At 39.3% G+C, this 20,650-nt stretch overlaps 1 protein-coding gene across 1 annotated transcript in view; it reads left to right on the forward strand.

Annotated features, from left to right (window-relative positions):
• Rcan2 (regulator of calcineurin 2) overlaps window positions 1-20,650 on the forward strand; it is a 243,918-nt gene that overhangs the window by 27,787 nt on the left and 195,481 nt on the right. Inside the window, exon 2 of the mRNA XM_071613345.1 lies at window positions 15,147-15,373. Within this exon, the coding sequence (XP_071469446.1) occupies window positions 15,149-15,373 (225 nt within the window). The 5' untranslated portion in view covers window positions 15,147-15,148. The remainder of the gene's footprint in view (window positions 1-15,146; window positions 15,374-20,650) is intronic.

Genomic DNA, 20,650 nt, shown 5'->3' on the forward strand with positions numbered 1-20,650 from the left:
GCTCCTACCACAAGCTTCTCTGTGGTCATAAATGGCAGCTTTTTTTTTTTTTTAAGATTCTTTTTAAAATGGACACAATATCTTTATTTATTTATTTATTTTTGTATGTGGTGCTCAGGATCGAACTCAGTGCCTTACACGTGTGAGGCAAGCACTCTACCCCTAAGATATAACCCCAGCCCGTAAATGGCAACTTTGAGTTTCTAGTTACTCAGGTCAGAACCTTGGCATTACCCTTCAATCCTCTCTGCCTCCATATTCAAACCATCAACAATCAACAAGTATTCTCAGTACATTAAAAATACCTGGACTCCTACTGCTTCTCATTATTTCTACTGCTACCTCCATGGTCTGAATCACCATCATCTCCAGTCTGGATTACAGAAATAGTTTCCTAATCGGACCCCTACTCTCATCCTTGTTCCACTGGCCTGTTATCCAAATAGTACCCATTATTTAAAAGTATAATTCAGTTCATGGGATTTCTCTACTCAGAACCATTCAGTATCTTCTCATCTCTTAGTAAAACCCAAGTCCTCTCTACAACCTGTAGTGCTCTGCATATCCTGGTCTTGTGGTTTCAATCTGAGCTTATTCCTTACCACTCTCACCCCCTTCCTTATGGGTCAGAGACACGTTCCTAACCACCCCTCCAGAAAACATAAGAAATAGCCAGCCGCCCTACACAGGTAGTATCTAAAGAGTACCTGTGCCTTCTGGTGGAGAGGTGAGTGAGGTGAGTGAAGAAAGGAGAATTCACCAGGAGAGAAGTGACGGAAAACTGACAACGGGGTTCACCCACGATGGACTTTGCCCTCCCCACATCCAGGCTAAAGAAAGACCATGTTTATGTGCTCAGTAAGACTTCCTTTCCCTTTCTCTTATGTTATATACTTCCCAAGTCATCTTTTTAAAGACCAATATCATTAGTACACTTTAAAGTGTTTGATATTTAGTATTTGAGGTAACGATACATTATAAGTGAAAAGAAAATGGTTCTATTTGGAAGAATGAAAATAATGGAAACAATTTTAAGAAATGTAACAAAATGAGAAAGTAAATTAGTGGAGAGAGGGTAGATAACAAATTTTCTTTCTTTCTTTCTTTCTTTCTTTTCTTTCTTAACCAGAGATTGAACTCAGGGGCACTTAACCACTGAGCCACATCCTAGCCTGCTTTTATATTTTATTTTGAGACAAGTTCTCACTAAGTTGCATAGAGCCTCACTAAGTTTCTGAGGCTGTTTTTAAACTTTTAATCCTCCTGCCTCAGCCTCCCAAGCTGCTGGGACTCTAGGCATGTATCACTGCATCGGCTGCAAATTTTCTTAATTTATATAATAAACATTTTCTAGCATTTGTTATGTGTAAGACAGTATCATTGGAAATGTAGAATTGTTAGGTTAGCTATATAAAAAGACAAATAGCAGTAGTCCCTCAAAAAGACCCCCAAATAATGTTTCTCATCTTTCAAACTGCTCCATTACTGACACTAAGTTAGGTTTTAGGATTCGGTGGTAAACATGAATCTGACACAGGAACCTCAAATTTCTTGGCTGTTTTCCATTTAAATACATGAGATGGTTCTAGGACTGGGTAGAAGAGCAGGAAGGTGAAGAGGCCCTACTTCTTTCGTCCAATGTCATGGTGGAATGTTGGGCAAGCATCTCCTATGTTCCATTTGTATTTTTTCAGGAATCTATAGACTTTCAAAGTACAGCCACCGTCTTGATTATCATGGTATCCATCATGGCGGATCCATCAGTTTATTAAAGTAACAAGTTGCCTTAATCCATCTGTGCTGGTATAACAAAAATACCTGGCTGGTAATTTATGAAGTACATATATTAATTTTCTCTCATTCTGGAGACTGGGAATTCCAAGATCAAGGGACAGGTAGGGTCAATTGTGAAGGCTACTCTTGGCTTTCAAGATGGTGCCTTGTTCCTGTGTCCTTCAGAGCAGAGGAATGCTGTGTCCCCACAGGGTAGAGTAGAAAGGCAACCAAGCCTTAAGCTGTGTGAAGCCCCTTTTATAGCAGTCTTAATTCCATTCATGAGGAGAAGAGCCCTTATGGCTTAATCACCCCTGAAAAGCCCCAGTTTTTAATACCATCATGTTGGCCATTAAGTTTTAACAACTGAATTTTGGAAGGGATACATTCAAGCCATAGCACAAATGTCCCATTTGTTCCTTGGACAAGTAGAAGGATGATAAACATCCTCTTCCCACCTCATTTCTAGTGTGGTCTTTGGTGGAATTCAGTTAGAGCCCAGGACATTTAAGTTACCATTCTCAAAAGGTGGGTTAGTGACTAAGCCCTCATGGCTGCGCCTTCTTGTTTCCTGCACAGGCTCAGTCTCTCCCAAAAGCCTCTGCAGGTGTTCCCCAGACCTTCTGCCAAGACATGTCCCATCCTCCATGAGTCCTGGCTGCTCATCAGTTGCTGGAGGAGGTGACAAATGTGATAAACTGGTCCCGATTGCAGCAGGCCAGAAGGGACTTTCACAAAGGTTTTGGTTTGTTTATTTCGAGGCTAGAATCTGGGTCAGCTTTTTCTTGTAAACAACACATGGCACCAGAAGTGGGGCACTAATGATGGATCATCCTGAATTGTGCATTGCTGACAATAGAGAGGGAAAACTGGAAGTCATTTATGCAATTGCCCAGCCTGTGTCAGTCTCTCAGTTGGGGCCCTTGATTGAAAAGGAAGGATAGAGAGCCGTTGAGATGGGAGCAGATGTGCTCTGGTTTGCAATGCCGATGTTCAATCTGCATTCGTTTCTGTAGAAACCTGAAGGATGTAGACTTGAGAGTGTGTGGTGTGATAGAAAAAGTGATCTGAAGGAGTCAGGGCAGAGCCTTATTTCAGACCAACCGTGAAGTGTGCAGGCAGGGAAAATTAAGGAAGAGAGGATGAGGATGCTCAAGTTTCTGGATTTGACACCTGGAGGCACTGATAATCTGTGACTCAGGAAATCACTATTGAGAAAGTGGTAATCAGCTGGTACAGTGGTGCAGAGCCAGGGACTCAGGAAACTAGGGCAGGAGGCAGGAGGATTGCAAGTCAGAGGCCAACCTGGGCAACTTAGCGAGATCCTATCTCAGTGGTAGACCATCCCTGGGTTTGATCCTCAATACCAAAAAAAAAAAAAAAAAAAAGGTGATAATGGAAGATGAGCAAGAATCCGTGATTGCTCTCTGTGGGAAAGAGAATTCACAGGATCACTCTGGGGAGAGTCCAGTGGTGTGATGCTCCATTTATCATGCCAGCTCCATGAATCCGAAACCGTGCTGGGTGCCAACCAATACAGGAAGGATCAAGAATGCTCAACATATGGGAGCAGATGTAAAAACGTCAATAAATGGTTTCTCTTTGCCCAATGTTGTAAATAATAGCACAAGTACAGAGAGGAGGGCGGAAAAGAGGAGCTGGGTGGCCCTCCCGGGGGGAGGATGATCGGCTGGTTGGTGGGCTTCGGTGGAGTGGGCCCCTGACTCTGAAGTCTGCTGGAGCCTCTGCTTAAGCCCTGACTGTATTTTTACTTAAGTGGAAAGTGGTGCTGAAAGGCAAGAGGGGTGAGGGACTCTGAAAGCCCGAAGCAGGGAACCTGGCTCCCTAAAGCTAAGTATCTTAAGCCACAATGGGGAATAAAACCCAAGCGTTCAGAACAGTGATCTTTCTTCGTGGCCTGCAATAATGTCAAGTCCTGGGCCTAACAAAATATGCCTTTCTTGGGCAGTAAAACATTTACCAGAGAGCAGATAAGTAAGTTCAGCTGTCAGATGAACGTGTGCAAGCAAATTGTCACAGTTGGGGTCTCAAATGTCCCCCAGAGGCCATGTGTTGAAGGCTGGTTACCAGCTTGTGTCACTGTTGGGAGGTGGTGGAATATTTAGGAGGTGGGGACTAGTGGAAAGTTACTGGAGGCATGCCATTGAGAGGGATATTGGGACTCTAGCCCCTTCTCTCTCTTTTTCCTGGCCACCATGAAGTGTGTGGCTCCCTTCTATCACATACTTTATGACATGATGAGTGGCCTCACCACATGCCCAAAGTGACAAGGCCATGCAACCATGAACCAAAACCTCTGAAACCATCAGCCAAAATAAACCTATCTCTTTTTAAGTTGCTTATCTCAGGTATTTTGTCACAGCAATGAAAATCTGACTAACATATAAGTGATTATAGTAAATGCTATAATAAAAGTTCACGAGGAGCTGGGGATGTGGCTCAAGCGGTAGCGCGCTCGCCTGGCATGTGTGCAGCCCGGGGTTCGATCCTCAGCACCACATACAAAAACAAAGATGTTGTGTCCGCCGAAAACTAAAAAATAAATATTAAAAAAATTCTCTCTCTCTCTCTCTCTTTAAAAAAAAAAAGTTCACAAATAGTTATTTCTGTGGGCTCTGGACTAAATTCTTTACCAGGATTATCTCATTTGGATCTCTCAGTGATCTCAATTTATAGCCGTGGAAACTGAGGCTAAGTGAGTAAAGAGAATTTGTTTAAAACCACAAACTTAAATGGTCGAAGGAGACTTCAGATCTGAAGTCCATGGTCAGCTTCAACTATCAGTCTATCTTCTTCCATCTGGCAAATAACAATGGACAGGGAGTTGGGATTTGAATCTGAGTCTATCTGACTTCAAAGTTCTTATATTTTTTACTGTGGAATATAGTTTTCTTTAAAGAACTTAAAACATAGATCTTGAAATTTTTGAGACTTTGGGGTGGGGTGAGGGAGAAGAATGCTATGGTATATGACATTTAATCCATGTAACTACCTTATGAGGACAGCACCACTGTGGCTCTACATTTCACACAGTTCCCAGAGATATTCAGCAACACGACTGAGTTCACACATCCAGAAAATGGCAAGGCCAGGATTCAGACCGGACAGACCAACTCCAAAGTCACATGCTACACTACACTCTATTCCTTCTACCTGTGTCTTGTGAGAGGTCCAGAGTTTCTCTGTTGAGAAGTAAGATGGTCGATCCTAACACGTACTGAGCAAGTGTAGTGTGTCCCAGTCATTGCTCTTAGTGCCTTATATGTATTAGCTATTAAATCCTCAAAGCAGCCCTATGAGGTGTGCATCCTTCTACCCATACTTCCCAGGTGAGGAAATTGAACACAGAGGTGAAGTCACTTGACTTGCCCGAGGCCATGCAGCTTATAAGTTTGAGAGTTGAGCGTCCAATTTGGAACTCCTTCAATTCCACCAAACTCAAGAAAGAAAAGAGTTCTGTTTTGTAACTATAGGGATTCTATACATGGATCAGGCCCAGCTCCTGTCCTCAACATTAGGTGAAAGGATAAGAATAAGCCAGGTGCAGAGAGGGGCAAGACAAAGTGAGATCTCCTGAGAGAAATAAGCACAGGACAGAGTGACCAATGAGAGGTGCTCTCATCTAATGCAGGCTGTGAAGCCTGTGACCCCAGAGTGGCACATGGGTGAGTGGGGTGGCTCAGGAGAAAGTCTTGGACTTGAGGGAAGCTGGAGGGAGGAGGTCAAGGTGCACCGCTGTCAGTCTGATGCAGATGAAGCCCTGATAAGAAAGCAAACCCTCATCCATTGTTGGCCACTACTGATATTATTATTGACAGCTGGAACTTGTGGCTGAACCCTGTTTGTGACTCTTTTCTCAGCACGGATGAGGCAGCAGATAAATCTAGATGGCAAGAATGTCATCTTGTGGGTGTCCTGGTTTGCTGGGCTAAAGAGCTGTTTTCATTAATTTGACGAATCCTTGAGAGTTAGGGGAGAATTTTAATGTGAAAGTGACGTGGACATTTAGCTGTGTTTGAAGGGGAAATCAGCATAGTGTTCAGAGAGAGTTCTCTGTCTCCTTCCTTTCCTCCTCACCTTCAAGCCCTTTGTATCTGCTCTTCTCATCAGAGGGAGTGTAACCTGCCTCCTAATGAGATCTGGCCAGCTCTCCACCCCCAGGCAGCCTGCTGGTCGGCTGGCTATTTCTTTATTCTATTGTAAGGCCTGAATAACTCAGACCTTCTTGGGTCCATTTCACTTAAAGCTGCAGCATCTCTCCCTCTTTGCTCTTTTCTTTTTACTCCATTTCTCCCCAGCACTCCATGCCCCCACAGAAAGCACAATGTGAAAGATGACAGGATGAATCTTACTTTGGCTGCCATAGCAACCTCTACCTGCTTCTTGCTCACCTTTGAAGTGTCTTCCTCCTGTGAAATGTTATTTTGCATATAATTATTTGGCTCACCCAGAGGCTTTGGCCTTTCCTTCTGCTTCTTCTAAGCAGTAAGGAAAGGATGGTTCTGGAGCTCCTGAACACTTACTCCACAGTGGCACAGGACTGACTTCTCTATGGCACACAGAGCCCCTCAGCCCTGCCTCCACTCTATTGTTCTCAAGAAAACTGTGGCTGGAGATGGTGAATCTTCTATATTACACAAGCCCTGGTTGGAACTGTTAAAAAATGAGTGCTTTCAATTTTTTTTTAAGATTTAAAGTTGTATTGATATTAACCTGTGAAATTTCTAGACTACTACCCATTTATAAAGACTGTTTGACATCTTCGTTGGGTCCCAGTGAGACTCTCTTCCCATTTCTCCACTGAGTGCCCTGGTGACTGACCCACATGCTCCCCATTGCTGTCTCCCTTGTCCTATGGTTTCCAGTTGGATTTGATTAATGGAAAGTTCCAGAAGGAGATCAGAGCAAGAGAGGAAGGTGGGGATATTGGTTCCTCTGATACTCTCTTTGTGGTGCAGCTGAGAATTAACTGACCCTCATTGGAAGACTTCTCAGTGGTCCTCTCCACCTGGCCTCTGACACTTTAGAAACTCCAGTCTGGAAGTCTCTCTCTCTCTTCTCACATTTTCAAGTCAAGAGGTGGTGACAGTCCAGGGTTTGCAGTCTCTGTTGTGGGTCCTCTGTAGCCTGCCCACATCTTGTGAACAGTTCCTTTATTAAACTCTTCTCAAACTATCCAATTTAAGCATACCATCTGTTTCCTGCTGGGACCTTGACCAACACAATGGCCATCCCTCTTCTGTTTGGGGTGAATGCTTCAGTACTGCTTGTTTTGCTTAATAACCTGGGATTCATTGCTGGACATTCTTGGTAGAAACAGATTTGTCTGTCTTTAAGTAGAACATTCTCACCCTCAAATTCCCCATTAAAGATGGTGCTTCCTCCATCTGACTCTCTGCTCTTGCAGCAAACCTGTTTGAAACACAATTTCTTGATGGGTTTTGGGAATGGAAAACAAATGCCCTCTCTGTTTGTCCCATCTGGTCCTGGGTAAGTTTGAGGTCATCTTTCCTTTTTTATCATGTCCATTGGAAGAACACACTGATCTGCAGATTCTCACCAGCATTAAACCCCAACAGGTGTAAAGACATTATTTGGGACAGGTTTGTCCATCCCACCATTATTGCAGAATCCAGTGCATGAGGAGAAGACGGAAGCAACTCGCTTTGTTTACATACTTCATAAAAATTCATAGAGTGCTGCTTCCTTGGGGAATTGAATTAATTAAATTATGGTCCAGTGGGAGCTTGAGGAGGGAGAGCTAATTCAGAAGGTGTCCTGAAGGGAGCCGTGAATGAGGAATAGGGATAATTTCCTTTGAAAAGCATGAGTTGAAAACGGCATGTTCCTGATTCTTTCAAGACTGATCCCAAATGGTATCAAGAATAGCATGAGGTTCACACAGCTCTGCAGGTGTGAAAATTCTGCAGCTGAATTAAATAGGTTCCATTATATTTCAGAAAGAGCTGTAATGGGTTTCTATGGAGCCTAAGAATATCATATCTCTCCTTTGTATTTCAGGATGGCGGGCATGGCTCGTCAATTCTAATATTACACTTCAGTCTGTAAGATGAACAAAAATGAGCAAGAGTCCTGTCTTCTCCCTAAGAGAATCTAGATATTAAAATATCAGAAGGGCAGTCAAAAGGACCTCACTTATGAGGCCAGTTCAAAACTGAATGCTGAGATAGGTATGATTTAATTAAAAAATTATTACTACTTATGTAAAAATTTTCTTCTGATGAGCTGATTTTGTCCCACATGCCATGAGAGAATTTAAAATTTTAATTCTAGAGCTGAAGGAATTGTAAACATTGCAAAACTTTGTTTAGGTTTCTATTCTTTAAAAATTTGAAATGGATTCATTTAATCTTATTTTCCACTTAAAATAGCTATGGGCATTTCTTACCTACTACTCATTAAAACAACATTACATTCCAAGTTTTTATCATTAATATTCAAGCTTTGTCATCTGTAAGTTCTTCCATACTAACAAAATCTCCATAATCCATTTACTTGTTTTTCAATAAAAACTGGACTTAGAGCCAGTACGAACTGTTCATTAACCATTTCTACTGATTTTCTTAGTTACCATTTTCAGTTGGCCATAGCATAGAATTGAGGCCTAATTTCTCCTTAGGCCACACTTACTGCAAAACAGTTTTATATTCCTGTTCTTAATTTTAAAAGACTTTTTTTTTTGTCTAAGAAAAAATAAATTCCAACTTAAGTTGCTTTTTTTGTATGCCTTGATAATTTCCCCTTTTTGAAGCATTTTCCTATTAAAAAAAAATTCTTGCTTTCAAGTACAAGTAACCTGGAAGAGGAAACAAACATGTAGGCAGTTATGAGCATCCAAATTAAAGGTTTGCACACTGGAGAAAGCTATTGTTAAAGGTTGTAAGTTCTCCTCTCTGGAGCATTTCATAGTATAAAGATATCCCTCTTCCTGTGTTTTGTTTTTCAGTTGTGGAAAGATAAGTGTTAAGGTGAGAGGGGACCTTTAAGACACTGTCAGCCAACACTTCCCTGTTCCTTGGAATCCCCTTTTGACATCCTGCTAGATGGGTGGCACCTGCTATGTGCAGCTTGCTGGATGGATACCACCAGTACAAATTGCTCACTAAGACCTGAGGCCGGGTATTCTGTTTCAACCTAGCTTGTTAACAGATCTGTGGATCCTTCTGTTGAATCGAACTCTTTCTCTCGGGTTGAACATCTCTGTTCCAAGGGCCAAACCCCAAAATTCTTTCCTCCTTTAGGATTGGGAGCAGCCATGATTTCATTCCAGACTTATTTCTCTTTGCTTCCTTATGCCTTTTCCTCCCAGGCCATTATCTCTCAGACAATGTGACTTTTGGCCCTGCTATCAAACTGAATAGTTTCCTTTGAAAGGATTCCAGTGTTTCTGTTGTGTGTGGCATCCAGAACTGGCCATGATGTTCTCTCTGTGTTAGGGGACTCAGGTAAATTATAGGCACCCCACACTTTCCCAGATGGCAGTGTTTTGTTGTTGTTGTTTTTTAAACAGGCCACAGACCACACTATTGTCTGATTTTATTTTATAGTTCAGCTAGTTTAAAGGTGTTTACAATTTCATTTGTCTTTCCATGGCTCCTCAGCTGTTCCCATAAACTTCTTTGTGATTGACCCCTCCTTTTATATCTTGTTTAGGGCTGAATTCCTATGGGACCATGTGTGGATCCCCCATTCTGATGAGATAGACCCCATTGCTAGAAAAGTAAAAATTTTTACAATACTGCAATTTGGAAATCAGAGTCTCATGCATATTAGTAAGTTTGCAATAATAATGAAATTTAACTGAACCAGAGGTCTTGCTTTTCCTCTTGGACTTGATTGTACCATATAAATGTTGGTCAGGAATGAAATTGGGGAGTGTTGGAAAGATTAATTCCTTGTGAAGAAATTCAGTACTCCTCCTATCTGCCAAGTTTATTTGGGATTCATCCACTTATTCAGATGGCAAAGATGTATTCAGTGGCCACCACATTTTCATTAAAAAGGTAGCTTTAAGTTTCAAGTGGCTAGACTCTAGAATAGGAAGTACACACTCTTCATTTTAGGCCTTTAATGTTTAATAAATGCTTTTGGGATATTTAAAAAGCTTGGATAAAAATTATTTTCATTGCTATTAGGATAGCAATGAAATGATTGCAAATCCTCCTGTCTACAGGCTTCATCCTTCATTAATGTGAATCTAATACAATCATTTATATTATTGTTGCTACTAACTTTGTAATTTTTTGTAAAAAAAAAAATCTTCATCTTGTCATTATTGGTTTTATGGGATACAGGCTTTATTATTATTATTATTATTATTATTATTATTATTATTATTATTGCCTTATAGAGATCTCTCCCTCCTTATGGGGTCTCCACTGGATACATTTCAAATCTTGAAGCCATACTGGTACTTGATTCTCATTGTAGTGTCATAGGTTTAACCATCATGGATGTGCACTGGAGTTTTAAACCCTTTGAGATTTTTTTTTCTGGCACTAGGGATTAAGTCCAGGACCTTGTGCATGTTAGGCAAGTGCTCTACTGCTGAGTTACACCACTAGCCCTTTATTTTAAGACAGATCCTTGCTAGGTTGCCAAGAATGGCCTCCAACTTGCAATCCTGTGCCACCATACCCAGCTCACTGACACACTTAAGAGTAGTAAATGATGGCCAACTTTCTTCTGCTGTTAGCTTGCCCTTGATGCGCCTAAAGATAATAATAAGTAGCTTTCATGCACATATTATTTGGGTAATTATTTGGGGGGCTTCAAAAGACCTTCACTTAGACTCATAAGGTGAATAAGGCCTTGGTAATTTTACATTTTACTGACAAGAAGACTACAGCCCCCAAAGCCCCCTACTTATAGGGAAGGACTGGCCCTAAGGAATTTCCCTGGGGCTCTGTTAGTACTTCATCAAGATGTAACCCCTCTTCATCTGAGGGAGTTTTGAGTTCTCCCACAGGAGGCTTTATATTTTAATAGCAGATAGTGGCTTTTCTTTTCCAGATCCATATGGTGGTGGAAATGTATGCTTTCCAAATATCAAACAAAAGAAGAATAGATAAAGAAATTATGACAGATCTATACTCTGGGAGGCAAAGTGACTATTAAAATCAATGTTTTCAAAGAATATATAATTATACAGGGAACTTCTCTGGATTATATCAATGTTGTCAGAAAGAAGTAGGATACTAAACAGTATGTTTCTAATTTTATTTAAAAAGCTCAGGAGGCTGAGGCAGGAGGATTGCAAATTTAAAGCCAGCCTCACCAACTTAGCAAGACCCTAAGCAACTTAGTGAGATGCTGTCTTAAAATTTAAAAACATAGGTTGGAGATTTAGCCCAGTGGTTAGGTGCCCCTGGGTTCAATCCCCAGTACCAAACAAACAAAAAACTATACATATAAAAAGTGCACTGGAGGTCAGGCATGGTGGCACACACCTGTAATCCCAGTGACTCAGGAGGCTGAGGCAGGAGGATGGCGAGTTCAAAACTAGCTTCAGCAGTGGCTTAGGCACTAAGCAACTCAGTGAGACCCTGTCTCTAAATATGTGTGTGTGTGTGTGTGTGTGTGTGTGTGTGTGTGGCTGGGGATGTGGATCAGTGGTGGAGTGTCCCTGAGTTCAATCCCCAGTACCAAAATAAATAAATAAGTGCACTAGAACTAAATGTATCTAACAATTAACTATTAGGAGGAGGTTTCTCTGGATAGTAAGATTATGGTTTATTTTTCTTTTCTTATTTTTATCTTTCTGAATTTTTCAGTTCTTTTTGTAGTAAACTCATATAATCAAAAAGTATGAACATTATTTTTGTCATGCTCCATAGATCTTCTTAAATTTTAGCTAGATGAATCTTTTGAGTGATTCTTGCTTTTTTTCATTTGTAAAGTTATATTTAATAAATCAAACCTTACATTTAAATGAGAGGATTATTTTCATGATTTATGTATACATTTGAAATAAACAACATATTTTAAGTTGGTCATTATAATCCAATTGCTGGTCTGTTACTTCCTGAAAATGACTCCTTTTCATGTCATTCATTCATTAATCTTAACATCTTTTTGAGGACTATCTATATGTATCTGAAGATGTAAGGAGGAAGACAGCCCAATCTCTGCTCTCAGGAAATACCAGAGATGTAGTTGAGAAGTGGGTCAAAGAAAGCACTAACTCTAAGAGAGGGGGTTTCATTGGAGAAGGCTGAGTAGTGCGGGGTTAGGGGGGAACATACCCATGGGTGGTGGGCATACCTCCAGTTTAAGGCAGCTCTTCCTTTTGGAGGGCCAACCTCAGACTTAGAAATAAAATACAACACATGCACATTTTTTTTTTGTTAGGCAAACAATGGTTGCCTCAAACGTTTTTTATTAGAGTTAAGACTTTTGAAATTAATTTTAAAAGATGAACCAGTTAGCTTGGTACTTGGGGCTTTCCATGTCCTTATTAGAAAGTTTTTCTCATCATCAAATTTTTCTCTTTTTCTTCTGTTTATTTGGGCTTCCTAAAGTTTAGTGATGATCCAAAAGCATAATTTCCTTGTTCTGAGATTATCCTAATGAAGTGTTTTATAGCACTTCATATTACATTCTCTTCTATTTAATGGTTAATGCTGATTCTGGTCACTTTGGTTCCTGCTTGATTCCTGTGCCTCCCCTTACTTTGCAGAGGGAGGCAGGGAGGTGATTTTATTCTTATGTTATGAGGATAAACTGAGTCATTGAATGATCATGTGACTCCTCCAGATTATGAAATAAGCCAGTGATGGGAAATGGAAAGAGAAATTAGGGTTCGGTTCGTTCATTGAAGCTCTGACTTCTAAAGTATTTCTCCATGTAAGTAGAGTGGGTTGTTTGCCAAAAATGCATTCACTCTTCAAATCTTTCCTGAAAGTAATGAGCTTAAAATAAAGTCTCATGAAGATAATCGTATTGTTACAGCTTAGAACAGAGGTTAAAGCTATTTGAGTAGATTAAAATGAGTCCTAAGTGAGGCTTAATATTTGGCCTATTTAATTTGTTCAGCATTGGATTTTAGTTTCTTTTTGGTGAAAGAATAATTGAAACATTCACAGAACATATGTAATAAAATTTGAGGACCAGTCTTTATTCACTCAAACTTTTATAAAGTAAAATGGACAAGCTTAAACATAAAACCAAAATTGACAATATCTATGGTTCATGCTACTGGATGATTATGAATGACTTCATGATCAAAATATTTTCCTATAATCTATTGATAGAAACATTGTTGTTTTGGTGTTCTTAGTAATTATTTTTACTAGTAAGGTAGCTGGATTCTAATAATACTCAATAATGACTGTTATTTATTTACACTAAAATATGAAGAACTATATAGATGAATAAAAATGAATGTATATGTGTTTTGAAGATGTCTAGCAGTTGAATTCCATTTATTTTAATTTTATTAGATCATTTTCCTTCTAATTGAAAATATTCATATAATTTAGGTGATTTATAGAATAAACCATACATCATATTTTAATGAAAATATTTATTTTATTATTATATACAGAAAATATTGCACTAGTTGGAGTTTTAAAAACTTCAGAATATAAGAATAGTTTTATCATATTTTATATAGAACAATTATTTTTTATTTACTACAATTACAGTGATTCCATTTACCATGATTACAGCACACTCCTAAATCCCAATGACTTGGGAGTCTGAGACATAAGCTCAAAGCCAGCCTCATCAACTTAGCAAGTCCCTGAGCAACTTAGTAAGACCTGTCTTAAAATAAAAATTAAAAATTAAACAAGTGGACTGGGAATGTGGCTCCATGGCTAAGTGCCACTGGATTCAATCCCCACTACTAAAACCAAAACCAAACAAAACAAACTGTGATTCAATTTTAGAATTATTACTCCAAATTATTGATTTTTTTTGCTTCTATCTCAACCAGAGATTTTATATGTAACTCATTATTGCTATGAGAAACTGCTTATCAAACTCTCATAGTGACTTTTCTAGGAAAAATTAAGAGGAAAAACAAAATCTCATCATCATGATTCAGAATTTGAAAGAGGTATAAGCAGAACCCATGTGTTGGCGGGGGTCCCAGAAGTTGTCTGACTGAGCATCCTGAAGGCAGAGTGATGTTAATGGTGCCCACATTTCTGCCTTTACCCTGTGATGCTGGGCATGAAGAAAATCAAGCTCGATGGAGATGACTCAGTGACCACCTCATAATTGTCAGTTAGTCCTGCCTGTGTAACCATTGGCAAGTGTTTTCACTGACTGGTCTCTATTGAACTTTGGGCAGAAGAGTATTATAGGCATGAAAATAAACATGAAAAAAAAAAAAGTTCATGCGATCCTTGAAATATGTGGGGAGACAAACCAAATCTCCTGAATTATGTACCCAATATTATAAAAGCGAAACCTCTGCATTTGGGTCAATTATGGAAGGTTTAGGAAATGATAGAAAGATTGAACACAGACAGCTAGGCAAAATGAATATCATAAGGCTTCATGGGGATAGGAGGGAGAGGGATCTACAAAGCATGACTTAGCCAGGGTATTCATCATTTTTCAAGATCTGGACAAGGCTTACAGTGACTTGCAGTAATTGTCCCATGCAGAAGAGGAAATAACAAGTATTGCATGTGTGTACATGTATTCTCATTGTGGACCAACAGTTAACTATTAGAGTCAATGGAATCAAGACTCAGGTGATTATGAGTTAGATCATATTTCTTTAAATTTCTGCTAATTTTGATAAGCTTCATTCCCATGGCAAAGGAGAGAGAGTTCTGGTGCCATATCTCTTGGGTTTGGATCCTAGCTTTGCCATTTTGTAATTAACCTTTTAAGGGCTACTTAATTGCTTTGTTCCTCTGTTTCCCATGTATAAAATGGGGATAATATTGGCGCCAACCTCATAGGTAATTGTGGAGATTAAATAGGTTTAATGCATGTAAATCATTTAGAATAATACCTGGAACTCAGCACATGACAGGCATCATTAGTATTAATAGTGGTGGTAGTCTCCAACTTTTTTGGGGAGTTGGGATTTACAAGTTTTTGTTTTAATGCATTATAGTTGTGCATACTGATGGGATTTGTTTTTACATACTCATACATGTACACAATATAACTTTTATCTTGGTTTTGGTTTTGACCATAGAACTGACTGGGCGATTGCTCAGAAACAGAGCTGCATGGGAAATTCTGAGTCAAAGAGAAATGGAATGATATGAACACTTCCCTATCCTGCCCCAAACTGTCCAGAACCTGAAAACTGAGTTTTAAGGAATTTGTTCAACTTTAATAAATATCTGTCTTTGTGTCTTCAGGAATGAGGGGAGAATCATACTTCATCGGAATGAGGAGCCTGGGGCAACAGGGGTACATCCCAGAAGATGGAGGGCTTCTCTTACTCTGCTGCATAGACAGGGACTGGGCCATCACTAGGTGTTTCGCAGAGGAAGCCTTTCAAGCAATCACTGACTTCAACGATCTCCCCAACTCGTTGTTTGCATGTAATGTTCACCAGTCTGTGTTTGAAGGAGAAGAGAGCAAGGTAAGAAATTTCCTGTTCCTGAAATACGGAGAGATGTGGCATTTACACAACATATTGCCTTGTTCATTGGGGCAGATGTTTTTGAAAATGCTTAGTTGGCTCTGTTTTTGGCATATGTAACAGGATGACAAAAGCCGATTATGAGCTAGTTTTGAAGGAACACCCGACAAGGTTGTTGATGAGACTAATGCTAGATCAAATCGAGCCCTCTTCAAGTACATGCTCTTCTTCACCCCTCTGCCTCCTACAGTTTGATGAATGCTCTCAAAGTGGCTTCTTACATTGTGATTCCTATTCCTCATCAGTTATTGGAAAAGAACAGTTCATTGACCATCTAACTTCTTCTTTATTCATTGATACTGAGAGGTATTGCTACATGTGTGTTGTAAGAACTGACTGACAGCAGTAATGCCTTGAACTGAAATGGTTAGGGAATGAGGTTGTCCAGGTATAAACACTTTCTAGTTTCCCATATTAAGACACAAACTTGATTTGGAGTAAATGCTTTTGGAAATCATTGTAGACATTCCATTTGGAGATCTTTCTAAAGTTTATTTCAGATTTCTTTGGCTTTTTAATATTTGAATGGATCCAACCTTTCATGTAGATATAGAAACCTACTTATAAATAGTTACTATTAGACCATGTTGTAAAACATGGGCAACAGTTTAGGGGAAAGGGCCTTCTCCCCTAAATTGAAGAGCGTGGCTCTGTGTGAGATATAAAAGTAGGATCGATGATTGCTGTTTTATAAAAGTTAGCTTTTCTTGCCAACTATTGAAGTTTGAACTTCGTTGACTGAGCACAATTTTCTGAAAGTCTGATTTTGGGGTTTTATTGATGATTCAAACAATCCTAAGAACAACAGAGAAAAACAATTCTAGAGGGTTAGGAATTATTTCAAGCCATTTGAATATTTTATAACAATATTATTTTGGAATTAAATGATGAACTGAAAGTTAGTTGAAATACAGCAAATTTGTGTGATTGGAATTTTCAGGACTGTGATAACCAAGACTATTTAAAGTAAGACAGTAGTGCATCCCAAGGAAATCTGGAAATTATAAAATTATAGTAAATTGCAATGATTTACTAAAGGCAATTGAAATTATTATTAATATTTAAATTATATTCATTTAAATAAATAATATTTAAATTATCATTATTTAACTATGAATGAAGGGTCCATATTTTCTCATTATACCTTCTATTTATCTAAATATCACAACTAGAAGGGTCTGCCTTAAAGATTTAATGGGGTTTAATTCTCTCCTGAGAAATACTTCTAATAGATTGGAATAATAAGGTGTATGAAGGCACTAGTCATTTTAGAAGTACTATTCCTAATGGCCAATCAACTGACCCAAATTGGGGCCATTAAAGGATGGAAACTTGGGGACAGTTCATGGGAGTCTGCCTACATCTGGGCAGACTTCATCTTCTGATTTGTGGTTGGATAATAGATTACTAAGTATTTTCAATTAATTTGTGTACAAAGTTGGAGCATAGCATCTCAAGAAGAAGCATTGGTTTTAAAACAAAATATTGAGTCAAAGTAAACAAGATCTAGTTTAGTTGAGCAAGTTTCAAATGACTGGGATCCCACTTTTGTAGTCAAGGAGGTGGGAATTTAATTGGCCAATGTCTACACACTGAAACTTAGGAAATCCAACAGATAGTCTTCTAACTTGTGTGATCACACAGCCTCCATGTTTAGAGCATTTCTAGGATGCCAAGTAATCTGGTAGATTCAGCTTTGATGTAATTACACATACATGGTTTAAGGGTATGTGCCAGATAATTAGACACCAGATGGGTTAAGAATAGCCAGGAGGCACAATCATTAGAACTCGAGGAAAAGTGTTCAGGCAGCTTGGTGGCACCTCCTTTTCCCTGCCATGTGCTTCTCTTCACAATTCAGAACCTCAGAGTCTTCCCAGTAATGTAGCTAGAATTTGATCTGGAAAGTCCTCCAAATGCCTTTGTTAAAGGCTTGTTCCCCAGAGTGGCACTATTGGGAGGCTGCGTAACTTTTAAGAAGTGGAGTCTAGTGGGAGCTCTTGCAAGTCATGGAGGCTGAGGTGCCATTAAAGGGGACAGTAGGACCCCAGGCTCTTCCTCTTGCATTTTCTGCCCATGAAGTGAATGGTTTAGTTCCACCATGTGCTTCTGCTCTTATGTGCTGCCTCATCACAAGCTCAAAGTGACAAGCCAATTGATTGTAGACAGAGCTGAAATAAGCCTCTTCTCTCCCAGGTATTCATTACATAATAATAGAAAGCTAACACAGACCCATCAGTTTTCACTATCTTAATAAATTCCTTTATTTTATACCTTGTTTTCTCAATATTCTTTCCACAAGGTTCAGATTTATGAATATGAGCCATGAAGTCATGATGGGTATCTTTCCCAAAGGATAGACATTTTTAAGCACTGTGCTAAGTTGGTGGGGAGATATTTTTAGGCAGAGGGAAAAGAAGCACGAAATGTCTCCAGCTCTTCTTGTATTTGCCTGTGGGCAAGGCTGGCCATGGTAATTGTCTTTATGTCTGGCTTTGGGGAGACGAGTTCAGCAGTCTGGGATTTTATCAGGGGGCTGATGCTTAGCATTCTTTTCGGATGTGCAGGTGCGTAGGTGGTCACATGCGTAACTTGCTTGAGCGAGTCCTTTATTTTTTGGCATAACCTCCTTTTGAATCATTGTGTCTTGACATTAATGAGTTTAGCCTACTTCTTGCAATTGTTCTGAAGTATTTGTTTTACATTTCTTACAAGGGTAAGAATTTAAGCTTTTGCTTTCTGGCTCTCATGAGTGAATCTGAGAGCAATCTCTTTTCTATTTTCTCACATGTCTGAGAAACCTTTCCTGGGGACTTCTCCTTTGTGAGGTAATTTGGAGAGTGCTCAATTAGACTGCTCATAATATAGGTAACACCATAGGATATGACATTCTGGTTATGTTTGTTTCTGCTTATCCATGTGATCAATATTTTTAATGTTTTTATTTCTGCTATCCTTTTCAAATTCTAAGTCCTGACACCTAACATTCATTTTTAAACAGCTTTTTGAGGTCCACAAAACACATTCCAATTTTCTGTTAAGCAGAATTCTGTGAGATTGTATTTTGATTTGATGCTTTTGCAATGAATGAGCGCATACTTCAGTGTGGCTTGTTGTGGTCCAGATGGTTGAGATTTGTTTATATAACACAAAGGAGAACTGGAGCTGGAGGAAATTGGCATCTGAAACCAATAAATGCAGATTGCTGTTTGCATGCTACAGCTTGAAGTATAAATATTTTTGCATGAAACACATTTAGAACTGGGATCTTCACAGCATCCAACTCATAAAAGCTACTAAGGTTCATTTCCCTTCAGCATGCCCCCTCCCTGGCTTTGCCTTTTTGGGCCCCCTGGACTGCAGAAGTCTCAAGACAGATGAGGCTAGAGGAAATGTCCTCCAAACTGCCCAGGATCTGTGCTGGACTAGAAAATGGTCTGAAGCATAGGACATTGGTGTCCACTGGTCTCTAAAGGAGAACAGGGAAACAACTGCTATGAAACATTTATCCAAATTCAACTGAATAAGGAGAAGTCTGAAAGGTGACTTCATAATGTCCTTCAAATGGATGAATGCATTTAGTTTAGATAAGAATAAACATGGCAGCAAACACCTGTGGAGGTAGCAAACACATGTGTTGAGGTGCCAGGTGCTTTCCAAGTGCTTTATAAACACTTGTACCTTCACAAATAGCCCTATGAGGACAGTGCCTTTCTGCCTTGTTACCTACTGGGCTCATGGCAGGGTGGTTAGCCCTGGACCTCACTGGCTAGTCCGCCCAGTATGCAAGCACAAGTAACTTGCGTTGTGTCTATGTCAAACATTTCACTTCTAATGCTGGGCCCTGAAGAATGTGCTTTTCACTCTGCTAGGGAAATTGACATTGTGCCAGCTAGTGCCTGTTAAGGCAGTTTGGGTCTCAGACTGAGGACAAGGACAATACAGGACAGAGTCCTAGCCAATCTATGACGAGCATGTAACTCATCAAGAACCAACAAATAAGCAAACAAAAAAACCATTGCTACTTTAGCCCATTGATATGTGGGGGCTTGTTTTTAGAGTATAACTGAGTCCATCTAGGTTGATACAATGAGTGTCATTGTCGTCAGTTTTCAGAGGAGGACACTGATTTGCACAGATAGTTTGCCACAGTCTCACAGCTGGCAATGACTGAGACAGGGTTCAGACCTAGGCTGCCACGTTAATGGCAGCCAAGCTCTTACACATTAATGGCAGCCAGGCTCTTACATATTAAGCTTACTACTACCTCTCAGCATACAAATATTTATTGCAAACAGGTATGATAATTGTCTCTGGTGATACAAGGGTGAACAAGATATACATAGCTCATTGAATTTATAATCTATCAAGAGATATCAATTAAAAATAAGCCCACAGATAATATACACTAAGTGTTCAAGATAATGCCAAATCAAAAGGGCATTCAAAAGGTCATTTAGCATACAGCTATATTTATTGCCTTTCTGTTTCTCCTCTACACACACAAAAAAAAAAAATTAAAAAAAAAATAAAGTGGCATTTCTGCCAACCACTGTTAAAGAGTATATTCTACCACAATGGGTATGAGGTTGGAATGAGGTTGGAAACCCCGGGTCTATATTCTCTCAGTCTTGTGCTTCTTGCAAATGGATCATCTCAATTCATTGAGAGTGGGTAGAGTGATTCCAATATTCAAAGGTATAAAATTCTCATTCAACATGGCCTCTAAATGTCAATACATTCCATCTTCAGGATCTTAGCCAAGGAAAGAATGGTCTAGTCTAATATTGTAGACATTATTAGGACACCCTAAAAAATTTTCAAAGCTAAATCTCCCCTATAAGCAGTTCCAGAATCTGAATATCTTTGAAAGTGAGACTTTTGTTTTCATAGTTCATTTTGAGGCAAAATCTCATTTGACCTAATTTATTTAAAATATGACCAGAAGAAAAATCCCCTCATGATGTGAATATTCTGTTTCTCTGCAGATTCCTGTTTTTAATTACACATAGCCCCAGACATTGGAGGGACATTACACAATAGGAGGCATGTGTGGTGTATTATATTTCTAGAACCCCAAATTCGAATCCCAAACATATCAGGCCTCAAGGGTGTCAGATTTGTAACATATTACAGATCTGAAGGAAGAAAGAAACTATAATATCTCAGGGAAATGCGAATTTAAACCATAAGTTGATATTACTTTGCATTATGTAG

This window comes from Marmota flaviventris, chromosome 6 (assembly GCF_047511675.1).
Source record: "Marmota flaviventris isolate mMarFla1 chromosome 6, mMarFla1.hap1, whole genome shotgun sequence".
Classification (NCBI taxonomy): Eukaryota; Metazoa; Chordata; class Mammalia; order Rodentia; family Sciuridae; genus Marmota; species Marmota flaviventris.